General features: G+C 40.1%; 1 protein-coding gene across 1 annotated transcript in view; it reads left to right on the top strand.

Moving 5' to 3' along the window:
* Positions 1-10,784: 10,784 nt before the first annotated feature.
* col18a1a (collagen type XVIII alpha 1 chain a) overlaps positions 10,785-15,696 on the top strand; it is an 85,797-nt gene continuing 80,885 nt past the window's right edge. Inside the window, exons 1-2 of the mRNA XM_060876896.1 lie at positions 10,785-10,900; positions 10,995-11,062. Of these exons, the coding sequence (XP_060732879.1) occupies positions 10,890-10,900; positions 10,995-11,062 (79 nt within the window). The 5' untranslated portion in view covers positions 10,785-10,889. The remainder of the gene's footprint in view (positions 10,901-10,994; positions 11,063-15,696) is intronic.

Below are 15,696 nucleotides of genomic sequence, written 5' to 3'. Positions count from 1 at the left end.
CGATTGAAACATTGACATGGCGGATAAAAACAAAAAGGCAAGAAGTAGGAACCGTGTAAATATAGGATCAGCTTTCTAGCGCTGGAGAGAACTGAAGGAGCAGGAAGGCCTGCGATGGGACGCCGAGGTTGCTTTTTTCCTTCTCGATAGGTGAGTAACGTTGGTTTTGCTTTGTTTCACACGTCCTTTGCATGATTATGCTTGTGTGTCATTTTTGCTTGTTTGTTTATCTGCAATCGTATTGTTCTTCCCTTCAGCTATGATAAAGACACATTTCTTTCCATTAGTTGCCTGGGTTGTGTATGTATGTGTGGGCGGAGCTATCAATACAGGGGTGGGACCCATTTGGGTTAGGGGCGTGTTTGTTTTGGTGATTTCAAATGTCAACATTGGCTTTCAAACAACAGAGACCACACCTTTAAGAAGACATTATTTCATACTATTATTTCTAACTATTTCTTACAACATTACTGCGAAAAATTACTTCCTCTGCTAGGTGCAATTACAACTAAAATGTTTTTTGAGATCTGCACAGTGTTTATGGTATGGAATGAGTTAATTACCCTTAATAATAGTACTGTAACGTAAACATAGATTTGTTAGATTTAATATGGATTAGCTGTAGAAAATTACTCTGTTTCAACAAAACATGAGTTCAGAGAACTTCAGATTATTCTTAAGAGCAGTTTACACTCAAATCTCCATCACTTGATAACTTCAGTTTGATAAGATAGACTCAGTTACAACTCTAATTATATCCATGCTCAGGCTTCTCTTAACGTATTTAGCATGTTATTACTCTTAGTTTACAATTACTGAAGAGAGATTATTTATAATTACTCTATCTGGTGTCACTAAAAAGAGGATATATTTCCTTTTAAGTCTGGTTCCTCGCAGGGTTACTTCGTTTAATTTTATATGCAGATTTCTATAAAGCTGCTTTGTGGTTGCGTGCATTATTTAGTTATAAATTCTATTTAAAAAAATTACCCGATAAACAAAACTTAAATAATAGTCTCAGGACAGTTTTATTGACTAAAATGAGGTCATTCTCAAGACATAAAACACAGGCTGTTGCCTGAAGTCCTGCATATTTTACTGCTGTACCTCAAGAAACATGAAGGAGCATGAAAGATGAATTCACATTTTCAGTTGAGGAGATATAATAGATTTTACAACAATATAAAAAAAGATTTTTTTTTACCACCAAGGTAGACATACTGGTTGAAGCAGAGAGCAATGTACTCAATGATTTTGAGTTCCTTTTTTTTTCTTTTGAAATCAATTCTGATACTGAAAAGCTATTTTGTATTGTTCCTTAATAATAGTGGCTCTGAGTGGTCTATATTTTTACTTCATCCCTGAATTGTGTGTGTAGGAATTAATGAAATGTGGACCGTCTTTAGGGCCATAAGGTTCCTTAAAACAGTGCTTTATGGAACATTTAAGGAACATTTAAGTGTTTTCTGTGAGGAACAAATTGAAGAATCCTTTAGAGTTCAACCTTTTTCTAAGAGTCTTCATCTAACCTTCTTTTTGTCAGCAACCAAAAAAAGTAGCTATAATAAGACACCATCCTGCAGATCCACTGATTTATTTTTGATTGATCTACTTATTTTGCTTTAGGATTCCTGGCATTTTTTTTAGCATGTGTACTCCTTTAACTGAAAGTTTGTGAAAGCTAAAAAAACAAACGAATTCATCCGTGTTAGACCCTGAAGAGAGTACGTCTGATGACAAGTCTTTTACCATGATGGACAGAATAAACGCCATTTGTTTGAAAAGAAGCTGGCACAACCCCCAGTTTCCATAGACGGAAAGCTATATATTTTACACGCTTGTTTATTTTTCATCTCTCAGTCTACACATGGTTCAAAACCTAGCCAAGTGTAAGCACCGGGGCAAGTCTATTCGCATTTACTGATCTGCTTGCTGTCAGCTGATATCACCACCTCTGTAAATCAAGCAGCACTGAAAGAAATTGTTCCGTTCAGGGTGCGTCCGTGCCTCATGCTCAATATTCCTAGAAAAGGCTTCTGATCCACCCGACCAGGAAAAATTGATAAACGTAGATGTAGGAGTGAAGAAGTCTTACACATAGTCTTAGTCGTGTATTCTTGTGTGGTGCAACAGAAAAGTTTGTCCTGTCATTAGTTTGAATCCTGATGATGCTACAACCGTCTGCGAGTCAAGGAGAGCAAAAATGCCTGTGCTATCTGAGAGGAATGGAATTCTCTCACACCCTTATCAATCACAGCAACACTAACCAGTAATGTGTGTGTCATGCATGTGGAAGTGGGTTGATAAAGCTTTCCTTAGAGAGCGTTACGCTGACCTGTGACATAGCATGAGCACCAGAATTAAATACCTTAAATCATAGACTCTACAGATAGACAGGCAATTTTCTCTAGAACGGTTGAAGCCTACATGAAAATACGTAGCGTGTGGAATTAGCAGATCCATGTTCACAGCAGGGGGCACGGTGGCTTAGTGGTTAGCACGTTCGCCTCACACCTCCAGGGTTGGGGGTTCGATTCCCGCCTCCACCTTGTGTGTGTGGAGTTTGCATGTTCTCCCCGTGCCTCGGGGGTTTCCTCCGGGTACTCCGGTTTCCTCCCCCGGTCCAAAGACATGCATGGTAGGTTGATTGGCATCTCTGGAAAAATTGTCCCTAGTGTGTGATTGCATGAGTGAATGAGAGTGTGTGTGTGTGTGCCCTGTGATGAGTTGGCACTCCGTCCAGGGTGTATCCTGCCTTGATGCCCGATGACGCCTGAGATAGGCACAGGCTCCCCGTGACCCGAGGTAGTTCGGATAAGCGGTAGAAAATGAATGAATGAATGAATGTTCACAGCAGTTCTCTTGGTGACCACAGTGTGGTAACAGACTTTTTATAACAGAAGATATTATGTCTTCTTCATCTAAACTGTTGTTTCTACAGTAATTTGAACTTAACCTATAATGTTAACGATTTTTTTCGGAAATCAAGAGAGCTGTTAAGCAGCTGGCACAAAACGAATTACTTTACTTTGTTTGGTACACTTTGGCTGTAACTAATAATAGGAAATACTAGTCTTTTTCTACCAAGATCTCGTCTGTCAAACTTCCTGCTGTAGTGGTGAAGCCATTTGGCAGAATTGTATGTCTTATAGGTGGCACAAGATGAGAAGCAGCAACTAAGAAGCTCAGCGTGTAGGAACAGGACAGGTAGACTATGGGTACCTGGGTGTTGACCATGCAGATAATGCACAAAAACACAGGTTTATAGAGCTTCTTCCTTCAGGGAAAGTCCCAGTTGAAAAATCGATCTTAAGTGCACCTCTTCCTCTTAGTTTAAATGCCAAAATTTGTTCTGCTGACTTTTCTTGTTGCCTGTTTGTCTTGGTGGTTAAGTAAATGGAGCTCTTAATTTCTGGCACAGTTTTGTCCTGACTTGTCCTACGCAAAAACCCAAAGAAGAACATTTATTTGATCGGTGAATCTCTACAGACTCATATTGGTGTTATCATACTGTTTTCTAACGGCAAGTGTACAAACACCTCTCTAGCAAGTACACAAAGCCGAACAAGAAGCCAACCTTGTGTAACTAGTGTATAGACTGCAGCCAGCACTTAAACGCTGACATAAAGAACATATTAAACCACCTGTGTTACACTGGTGCTTGTGTCCTGCTAAATTGCCACAGAGACGTTGCCTGAATGTCAAAGCAGTCTGAGACTTCAGACTTACTTATGGAGTGAAAAGCAGGTTACAGATTTCTGTTACTTACCTTCAGGCATGAGGCATTCTTTATGCACGGTCTCGATTATCATTGCCTGAAATAGGACACAAAATAAACAAAAAATCCTGGTGCTTCTGAATCTCTAAGACATTAACGCTAGTCTCCAACTACAACCGTTTTCCTTTTGGTGTCTGAATAATTGTTACATTATCATGCCCGATATAGCTGAGGTGAAATATTATAACAAATTCAAGAATTATGTATAATCGAAAGCTCTATTTATCATATTTACATTTATCTATATACTTAGTCTAACATGTACCTTATTATAAATCAGGCTTTGAATATACAACTAAACCAAATAAGATGTTTAGAATATAAAAAGCATTTTTATGAGCTACTCAATCGCCATTTAAATGAATCTGTTGAAGAAATGTTGTGTTAAACTCTGTTTAATTCTGGGAGATCATTGTGGTGTAAAATCTGCACGTGACGACCGGGTTGAATGAGATGACGCAAACTTAAATAAGTCTCTTTAAATGTTAGATACATTCAGCCTAACTGTTCAAACGTTACATTTTCCCCCTTATTCGTCGATGGTGAATCTGTCAGCTGCACAGAAAAGATTTCAGGGATTTTGTTTTGCTCCATAAATGCCACTTTACATATGAATACATTTCAGGTATTTACCCATAGAACACTTATCCAGTCAGATTTGGATTTCAGTCGTCCATCAATGAGCACTTGTGCAGACATGAACGTGTGTGGGGAAATTGCTATAGTAAAATAATAATAAAAAACACCTACTGTAGGTTGGGATAATGTTAGTATTATCGTTGGCCTTTATGCTAGGTTTAACATATTTGTCAGCGACGCGGGGTAAAAAACGGACCCAAACGCAGGACAGCTTAACAAAAACAGGGTTTAATAAACAAAAGAAACACGAAACAGGACAAGGGCAACAACAGACATGAAGACAATAACAGGAGACAATAGACAAGGGCGGGGCAGACACGTGAACATGAAAACATAAACAAAAGGCACATGGCCAAAGTCCAGGCAGAGTCCTGACAGAACCCCCCCCTCAAGGCGCGGCTCCCGACGCGCCAAACCGTCCTGACAGTCCCGACGGGTCCAGGAGGGGGGAGCAAGGCACACGGCGAGGCAGGTGGGGGGAGCAAGGCACACGGCGAGGCAGGTGGGGGGAGCAAGGCACACGGCGAGGCAGGTGGGGGGAGCAAGGCACACGGCGAGGCAGGTGGGGGGAGCAAGGCACACGGCGGCGCAGCCAGAGTGGCCGAGCGACGTCCACAGCCGAACAGGAGGGCCGAGCGACGTCCACAGCCGAACAGGAGGGCCGCGCGACGTCCACAGCCGAACAGGAGGGCCGCGCGACGTCCACAGCCGAACAGGAGGGCCGAGCGACGTCCACAGCCGAACAGGAGGGCCGCGCGACGTCCACAGCCGAACAGGAGGGCCGAGCACAGCCCCCGACGCACCACGGCCAGACCCACCTCTCAGAACCAGGAAAAGGGGAGGGAGGGCAGGGAAAAAACAAAATCCCCCACAGAACAGAAAAAAAATCCAGGGGGCAAAACACGGGCCTGCAACACCCCCCCGCGGACAGGAAGTGGGGCGGCGTCCTCCACGGAAACCGGATGTGAAGCGACGCCCCCCACCGGACAGATGCGGGGCGATGTCACAGGACACCGAAAAAACAAAACAAAACTCGGGCTGGTGACACGGCCCGCAACCAGGAAGTGAGGCAACGCCCCCCGCGGAAAAGCCGGAAGCGGAGCGGCGTCCCCCACCGGAAAAATGCGGACCGATGTCACCAAAACCCGCAAAGTCCAGGGGAAAAAAAATAAAAAATGCTCCCAAACGGCCGGTCCAGGCTAAAGCTGTCCTGCTGGGTCCTGATCTGGCGGAATCCTTCTGTCAGCGACGCGGGGTAAAAAACGGACCCAAACGCAGGACAGCTTAACAAAAACAGGGTTTAATAAACAAAAGAAACACGAAACAGGACAAGGGCAACAACAGACATGAAGACAATAACAGGAGACAATAGACAAGGGCGGGGCAGACACGTGAACATGAAAACATAAACAAAAGGCACATGGCCAAAGTCCAGGCAGAGTCCTGACAATATTACATATTACATGCTGAGTAACTTAGTACAAATGCACGACTGAATGTTGTGAATGTTGAAATGCACGGTGAATGTTGATAAAAAACAAAATGTTATCCCGACCAAGACACAGATGAACTGGAAAACACTTACTATGATGTCTAAACAAGATCCAATTTTTCTAAGATTGTCTCACAACCCATTTATTTATACAACTAGTATTAAATGAGCTAAACATATAAAATATTTGAACTGTATGATATCATGTATTTGCTGAAGTAATAATTTAAAATATTTAAAAACATTTATTATTTACTTAATCAATGCAGAGTATTTAAAACCAAGACCAAAGCGAGAAAGGATATATTGTGAAACCCTAAATTGTGAATATTGTATTCTGTATATATTGTGAATGCGAGCTTAAAACAAGATATATCTAGAATATCGATTACTTGCACTTAGTACACTTGCTCCTGTTACGTCTGCGCTCTCATTCTTAGTGTTTTACACACTGACCCTGTGATTCAGTTCAGTGGATGCTGATTCTCTGATGAATGTGTGGACATGTATATGTACTTGTGCTTGTATTGATAGGATCGTTCCCATCAGAAAAAAAATTAAATGTCAGTTTGGTGTTAGAATGTGAATTGCAAGGTCGTAGGTCATCACTGGTTAGAATTTATGGTTTCAGACTTCACTTCCTCAAAGATAAATCATGGTATTTAAATCAATTCCCTGAAACCTGATCTGACGATTGCTGTTTTTTTTTTTAAGTAGTCATAACCACTTTTACCCCTAAATTAAAATGTAGTTGAGGTACTGTGCTCTGAAGGTCAGACCTGACTCAGCTTCCAAGTATCAGACGAGGTAATGCGATTTCCATAAATGTACCAAAGAGACACATAAAAGAGGTCAAACATGGAAAAAATAGAGGTTAAGAATGTTTTTATTTAACATTATTTGTCAGCTTTGAAATGGCTAAGCAAGCACACAGACTGGAAATGTACTTGTTGTAAATCAAGACCTCTGTGTTGACAGTGTAAAGCTCAGGTATTTCAAAACATTTCAAAACATTTACCCTGTGTCCATTAACTTCGAGTCAGGACAAAAGACGTTTCTAATTCATCTCTTTAAGAGACTATGTGGATGGATTTGCTCAAAAGATAATTTGATTGTTTAAGGTAGTTTTACTTGACCTACCTTTATTAATATCCATCAATATTAGATCTGAATTCTGAACGCACTTGTGCTCAAAAGTATCTTTTTTTTAATGGAGACTCGTGACACTTGAATGCTGAATTTGAGACACGTAACCTTACTAGGCTAAAATACGTGTTTGATATTTAACAGTAAGGCACCAGTAAGAGAGACATACAGTAAGTGCCAAGGTGCACCAGGGTCCCCAGATTGAACCGGAGCTAAGGTGAATCTGTATATTCAAAGGAGTTACAGAAGATGAACGAATTAATTAGACCCGTAATTATAATAAATAAGGTTATTTCTGTTTCTTGTCTTGCTAATATATGGCTTGAAGACTTTAATAAGTTGCTCTGCACTCTGCCATTATGTTAAATGTAATCATACCTCCAGGACATCTATGCCTTCGATCAGAACAGCGATGCTGACATCAGATGTAAGCTCATGTACCTTGTTTGCCTAGCATAATGTTTTAATATCCATAATCAGTGCACAATGACAGGCAGAAGACAGCTGTAACCTTTTACTCCTACCTACATGTACCCCTTGCTTTGTGAAAGGAATGTACTAAGAGTGGGCCTGGCTTGGGATGCAGACGTGTTCAAACAGCAGCCAGAGGATACTGCTCACATTTTTAATGCTAAGGTTCCAGGACTAACACCTGAGCTTTGTAATAATCTCAGATGTCTCTGTATTTACAGACTGTTTTACAGGCTTCAGATACTTGGAGTGATCCAAAACAACTGTAGTGGCACAAAGTGTGCTCAGAGTGCGTAGGTAGAAAATGAGAAATGTCAGCAAGCCACTGTATCCACTCACCCACTCATCCTCTTACATCATGGGTGTCCAAAGTCCAGCCCCAAGGACAAATGTGGCCCGTTGAGAGTTGTTAATTGGTCTGTGGTTTCTCTGTTAGAATGTATGATAGGTGACCTTCTGGTCAACACATTGCAATTTTTCCTTTCACCTGATGGAGGCAGCAGACATGAGAAAACATTTGCCTAAAGGTAAGTATTTTTAAAAAACAATTGACCAAGGCTCACACATATTTGGGTCTTAGCGAAGCCTTTTTTTTATAGGCATCAGGGAGAGGCATTTATTTTGAGATGTTACTTTCTTTCACTACTAACTTTTAGACTCAATGAACTCAACATGATATAGCATGCTATATCATAGTCATTGCTCTGGCAAATTTGGCTGGATAAAAAATTCAATTCAATTTCAATTTGAAAAAAGTTCAAAGAATAAAGTGTAAAGGAAAATGAAGATGAAAATGTGTTGTTCGCAAACAGTCACAAGGGCAGATATGTTTTTCCTATGGCTCAATTGTCATAGCAGACATACTGTACAGCACATAATCCCTGTCTGTGCATAGGCTTTGTATGACAGTTTTTTTGTGTTGTGTGTACTGAAACCCTGTGCGCTAATTCAGTGGTTAGATTGTGCACAGGTTGTTATGAGCTAGTAAAATTTATGGCATATTTTACATTATTGGCAAGTTTTTAATTTGTCACTGATACAATGCAGCATCACAAAATGTTTGTATAGGGATATAACTAATTGTATGAGTACTAGATACATACAGAAGTTGATCACTACAAAAGAAAGAAAAGATTTTGAGAAGCAAATTTCAATATGGCAGCATGTAAGAAGGTCTTAAGGAGAGGTCTTAAGGAGCTCCAGGACACCGGAGAGATCAATTTCCACCTAAGAGTATACGAGGCTTGTGTACTTACATCTCATGTGTTGCACTTTACTCTATCATGCCAATCTTTCAGGTGCAGCAACCTATTTATGTGTGCCAAATCTCTCCATCTATGTGGAACAACAGGTCTACTCTGAGTAAAAATTGTCAAAGTGTTCAGACCACTAATGAGATTAGCAGTGGAAAACCATGGCCTTGCTGGGGCCACAAACAGAACTCTGTGACCTAATTGCTGAATTCTGTGCAATGTGGGCAGAATCAGTGTTGAGGGTGGAAATGTGTAAAGCAGACACTGAAGCCAGTTATGAGCCAGTGGACCATTTCCCAACACATTGTCTGTTTATGCCAGAGAAAACTCCACAGGCTACACAGAATCACATTCTACTGTCCTTATGCATCGTTAAAGATGTCCACCATAGCTTTGCCATTCATCGTTCATGTCTGCGACACTACTGAATATAGATGCCACTTTCCTGGGAATTTGACTCAGTTTCCTCTCTATGAGATGGGATGATTCAGGGCTTCTTGATTCTAGCTCTGGTTACAATCTGGCTAATGTAGTAAAGTAATAATAAAGGTTGCAGTATGGCAATAATGGGCCATTCAACCATGCTAGCAGCTTTATATTCAGAAGTCCATTGGTCACCAAACAGTGGGTGGTGTGGAAATAATCAGCAATGAGTCAAACAATGAGCCCCACTGAGGTATGAGAGCCATAGTGCAGTGAGTTCTGTGCTCAGGCTACCAGCCATGGAGTTCCAAATGGATGAAGTTACAAACGTATGCAACATTACACACTGCCACTGAGAGAACAAAGATTATTACAATCAGTTGCTAGCTTGGTCGTGCATGACTAGCACTGTGACTCCATCACATTGGGACTTTGTTGGAAAGTTCATGGCTTGCTTGTGCACATGCACAAGAAGGTATCCAGGTGATGTTCAGTGCCCCTGGCAGTGTATGGTGGGTGGGGATGGGATGGAACTTTACTCAGTCAGTAAATGTAAGATTATAGACAGGCACAGGGAAACAGTTTTCATGAAGCTATTGAAAAAAATAATAATACTTGAAGTAGTAAAAAAATAAGCAAAAACATCACAATATTATATGATTAAGAATTTTTTTTTTTTAAATACTAAATTGCATTCCTTTTATTCTTATATACCGGACAGTTGCATAAAGAATTTCACTGCATGTCGTACCCTATATGTATATATATGTGACAAATAAAATTTGATTTGATTTGAAAATAAGTGGGTTATATTTTGAATTTTTAGAATAGTTATGTTGTATTTTAAAGCTATATTATATTATATTATATTATATATATATATACATATATATATAGAGAGAGCTATATATATATATATATAACATATATAATATATAAGTTGATATGTTACAATCACAATTAAATTTTTTCATTGATCTGTTGAATAAATTTCAGTCCTAGAGCTCATGGATTTGGCATAATAGTGTCATCAATATCCACATATGCAGCTACCTGCCCCAAAACTATTATAGTGACTATTGTATTAAAAGCTCAGTGATGTTCTCCTGCTAATCAATAAAAGAAATGTGCACGCGCCTGCAGCCAGATATCTGGGATGGACTTTGTTTCATTCATTAGAAGTAAACTGTAGAACTGTTTATAATCTTATCCGTTTGAGTCATTGTGCATACAGCATTGTTTATACAAGCCAAATATTGTTATGTGATTTTACTCATTCTCCATTCAAGGGTGGAAAGGAATTTTTAGAATCGACTAAAAATATTGGATTGTTTTAGCATTTAGCTTGTAAAATGAGTGAAGCATTGTGTCACAAACACATGTCGTGGTGCTAAAGTCGTGATAATAATAGAAACGGACCCCACATGAAGCAACGCATCAGTTGGCTAAGTTTCAGTCGGTATAAACTTGTCACTCACGCACCCTTTAGGACCCGGTGGACTTTTGCGCGTAACTTTTGGCTTTGGTGCTCTCCTCCTCTCTCTCTCTCTCTCTCTCTCTCTCTCTCTCTCTCTCTCTCTCTCTCTCTTTTTCTCGCATCAGCTGCTCATCCACGGCACACGGAGACGTTGCGGCGCAGAGCGCAGGCGAACAGAAGCGCATTTCTGTGTGGACTTTTGAAAGCGGGATGGCTGACAGGTATGTGTGCGACTTTTTTGCAATTTTTGCACAGCAGGTTTTGGGGCAGCAAAGCGATAGGAGTGTAACAAGCGCTGTATGACTGTCGTTGCAGGTGGAACTGGTGGCTGGAGCCGCTACTCCTCTGCGTGTTGGTCTCGCGCGCTGCGTCACAGTGGACAGGTAAGTGCGGGCATCACGCACTCTCACGCGCTCTGCGGTGCTCGCAGGACACTTGATGCACTTGTTGCACTTTTTGAGTCCCTGCTCTGTACGTGGAAATTATTTAAGCACGTTTTGATAGTTTTTTCCCCCTAATTTAAGAAGGCTTGGAACAAATTGCTGCTTGGTTGCACTAAGTCAATACTTCTGTTTTATCAGCACCTTTTCCAGTTTTATGGACAGTATCCTAGTGTAGAGTCACTCATGAGTTCAGCTGTGAGCCCAAATGAAAGGTTTCTCATTGTGCTGAAATTGACTTAAGTTTTTCTGTTTTAAAGTGATTGATATATTTGAGGATGGGATTGTTTTTCCTATGATGGAAACGACAGTGCAATGAAACCGACCTCAGTTATATAGCACTGTTTCATAGAAGGGTTTGATTAACCATTTCTCTACCTGCCACATATGCATGCTGAGTCTAGTCAAACTGTGAAGTTCAGAATGCTGTGTGAGCAAGTACAGAGTTGTAATAAAAGTCAGTAAACCTGAAAAGTTATGCACAGTTGATCAACAATACTTTGTTAAAATCAGTACAAGATGCTGATGGATCTTTTCTTTATAAAGTGTTCCCTATGATCACATGCTTGACTTTGGATTTTGTAGGTAGAACCTGATATTTCTTCTGAGCAACTGGCACTACATTGATATGTTTTTTAAACTGTGAAGTGGAATGGATTAACATATTTCAATGTGAATTACTGTATAATGCCACTACTCTTAGTGCCATCCTGCATTTGTTTAAGAAGTCTGCATGTCAGTTAAGTGTACATGTGTCATTCAAGAGAAAGAAACTGACACGCTTTTGTAAATATTTAATTGTAAGAGATCCTGGTGGGCATCATCATTTTACACTGACAAAAATGCTCTCTGAAAAAAAAAAACACTGGTCTCATGTAAAACAGAGGATGAGCATGGAGTAAATGTGGCTGTCTACAATGCATCTGAGCATTTCTAAATGTTGCATGAAACCTAAAGATGATGAGATTGCTTTCATTAATCTAAAAAATAATTGGATGCTCAAGGCACATTACAGAGGCTTAAAGTTCTCCAAAGGTTAACCTGTCACAGTTGATCTAAAGCTGCGTGAAAGAATAGCATTATTCCATGTCCACTAGGGTCCAAAACTCTGCATTCTTCCTGGTCTCATGGACAATTCCTTTTGTTATGCGCTCAGTTCAGCTCTCTTTTGAGTGTGTGTAGCCCGAGGCAGCGGAGCAGACCCAGGGGAAACAGCTGTAAGGGGCACCCTGCTGGCACGTTTAATAGACAAATGAAACGATGCATTTTGGAATCACAGCAAACAAGGACCCCTACCTGGTCCATGCGGATGCCTGAACACGGAAAGACAGGAAGTTCCTGTTGAGAGCCCAACATTTTCCACTAACAATACTTTCTTAAGCATTAAAGTGTTTCTTAGAACATAGTTGATTTGTACGCACCTTTAATCTCAACAGGTTTCTTTTACTTTTCTTTCTTTGTGTGTGTGTGTGTGTGTGTGTGTGTGTCAGTATTGAAGAATTTCTAGTTTGATACTTGTAACCTTTAACCTGGCCTTTAACACATCTGGGCAGCTTTATTTTTTTAAATCTACAAAAGTTCGACTCACTTGCGTTTGTTGAATTTTCACTTTGAAATGAGTTGCTGATGAAAATTAATTAAAGAATGTTTAAGGGTGTGCATTAAACATGACATGACTTGATAACCCGCTTTGAAGACATGCCACATGCCAGAATCCTGCTGACTGTCTCAACTCGCTCTGATGAAGGTTTTAAGTTTTAGTAAATAAGCCTGCATGCTAAATTTGAAGTGTTTAACACTGAAGTACCATTTGTGTTTCAGTGCCTTTCTAGAGAGGAGTCTAGGCCTGCTCTTTGTGTGAAGGCAAAGCCTTTATGCCTGTGGCCAAGTTCCTTTAGGTCAATGGTTGAGTTGAGCTTGTAGAGGGTCGTGTTTATCGCCTGTATTACCTCAGCGAGTTCCAGTGCCTCTATTATCCATAGCTATTCTTGTTTTTCTCTTAGTTTTCCCTCTCACTTATTTTACCCTAACCTGTTTACTATAACAATGATATAAGGATGAATATGTGAAATATATTTTGCTCATTCATTCTTTTTTCTATATCTGTGTCCCCAGAATAGATCACTTCAGAGATAAATGGGCTAAATTTATTCCACTTTACTAGAGAGGCCTCAGTCTGGAGAGCCTCAGCAGCCTAATGCCTCTCTATTTGTGTTTAAATGCACTAGTGTTAAGAGTGTGTGGGCTTTTGTCAGTTGTGATACTAGTGTTTCTTAGATGTGCTATAGTTTGGGATTAACATTGCCGCAAGGGTGACAGGCAGCGCTGTGTTTATTTTCTCTTTACTCATTGACTATTTCAGAAATTTGCACATTCTCTAATTTCATTCTGTAATTCTCTAATTTCATACTTCATTCTGCATATACTATTATGTCTTATAAATAGTGGGATTAAATGTCATTTAGAATAAGCCTTTACTCTGCCTCTTGAAGTTATATTGTTGATATTACCGGTGTTGCTACACAGTTGGATGATACATGGCAACAAACTGTATGCTTATCCTATCACAGTTCATTCTACTTTGATATTAGTGGGTTGGATCAAAGTTTATGGCTTCTGCCCTGGTGAATGGAATGCATAATGCATTTCTCTTTTCCCTGACCTTTTTTTTTCCCACAGTACTACCTCTTCTGAGTAGAATGAGCTACCTAATCCACTTTACTAGAGTAGGCTCAGTCTGGAGAGCAGTCTGTCTACTTCTGTCTAAATCTACTTTTGTGTTTATATCAGATTGTAGTGGTTCTCTGACATTCCACATGAGGAGATTTGCACTGTTGTATAATGCTGGTTTGTAGGTCAAATGATATGTTTTAAACCAAGCCTTTTCTGGCCAATTGCAGACATGATGAAACAAAACGAGGAACTGAAGGCAAGAGATGGATGCCGGGTGTCGTCCGAACACGCGCTTAGATGTGAAACGTGACCTAGCTCTCCACACAACCGAGAGAGGAATGCAAAATTAGAGATGAACATAAAAAGAGCTGTGTTTTTATATTCACAGTTGATCACAGAGCTGCTCAATTACTTTGTAAGATTTCCGTAGCTTTAGTGTAAGGACAAAAGCATCGCAAATCTTCATCATCAGGCTTGATGATATATGTTTTGCTTTGAGCCTTGTCATAATTTCCATTCTAAAATATCACGAACCATTCTATAGAGAGGTAAAGATGATGCACCGTGGAATGCTTGTCCATTGTGTTCACATGGGTGATAAGTGTAGTTTACAGGGTTGCTGATTAGGTGTAGAGTGTGGATTAAAATTCTTGTCTCTGTTAAGGAGCTCAACCCTGGAGCTGAATTCCCTTCACCTGTTCATGGTGCAAATTTATGACTCTGATATGATTGTCATTTTAACCCTCCAAAGAGGTCTGTAGCAGCTTTGACTTAAGCCTGCTATATAACATTCTAGTTTACACAACCACACTCATAAATACCATGTTATATACATGAATAGGTTACATTTACTTTTTGGCAGGCACTCTTATCCAGAGCAACCATCATTTTATACAACTGAGCAATTCAAGGGTAAAGGCCTTGCTCAGAGACCTACTGTAGCAGTGGCAGTTTTGTGGACCTGGGATTTGAACTCAATCTTCTGATCAGTAATTTAGTGTCTTAACCACTGAGCTACCACTTGCCAGAAAAAGTGTAGGACATGTTCAAGCTATGAGCTGACTGATTATAGTTTTCCCACTTTTGCCAGTTTGCCACTCTTCTTTAAACCTTTCCAATATCTAGATTGCAGTAGTGTCTTTAGTATGTCCAGCTCATACATAGATGAAGTATCAAAGCCTCATTTTTCATGCTAATACCACCAGTGCTTGACATCTTGTAGTCTCTGCCAGTGAAACTGTGTTTAATAGTTACATTGCTTACTGGATTATTGAGTCTTTCTAATCTCCAGAATTATCTCCACAACTCAATTATCTCTACATTGGATTGCTCTTTAATATGTCACTGAGGATTGAGGTGGTCGTTACACTGGGGACATTTGCGAGTCTGAGTCGGATTATCCCTGTTGTCCCTCACGGCATTGGTCTGGTTTCAGACTTATTTGATACTGTTGAAGAGCGAGCATGAAGAACACAAGACTTGCCATATTTTTTTGTATTTTTTTTTATGTTTTTTTGTTTTTTGTTATGTGCAGTAAGGAATTTCATCTGTTCTGCCAGTGTTCCCCTGCCACTCATGATGTAGTCATCAGCTAAAACACATGCACCCAGTATCCGGTGCAGCCGAACCCGCGCCACCTGATCCAGGTTCAGTACTGCTGTGTGCTTCATGGTCTGCATAACAGCTTTCACATTAATTTTTTTCTTGCTCTGTTTTAAAACTCCCAGTGTGAAAGCAGGTTGAGAAAAGAAACTCTCACTCTTTTCTTTTTAAGTGCTAACCTTTTACGGTATTCTTTATGTTTTACATTAGTCATTTTTGTAACTTGCACACTCAATGTCCTGCTATGGGAAATTACACCAAAAAGGCTAACATATCACATCATAGCCGTTTCAGTATTTCCA

The sequence above is a fragment of the Tachysurus vachellii genome, chromosome 8 (genome assembly GCF_030014155.1).
Source record: "Tachysurus vachellii isolate PV-2020 chromosome 8, HZAU_Pvac_v1, whole genome shotgun sequence".
In the NCBI taxonomy this organism is placed as follows: domain Eukaryota; kingdom Metazoa; phylum Chordata; class Actinopteri; order Siluriformes; family Bagridae; genus Tachysurus; species Tachysurus vachellii.
Note: the sequence above shows the minus strand (reverse complement) of the source record. Positions and strands in the feature narration are given on the sequence as shown.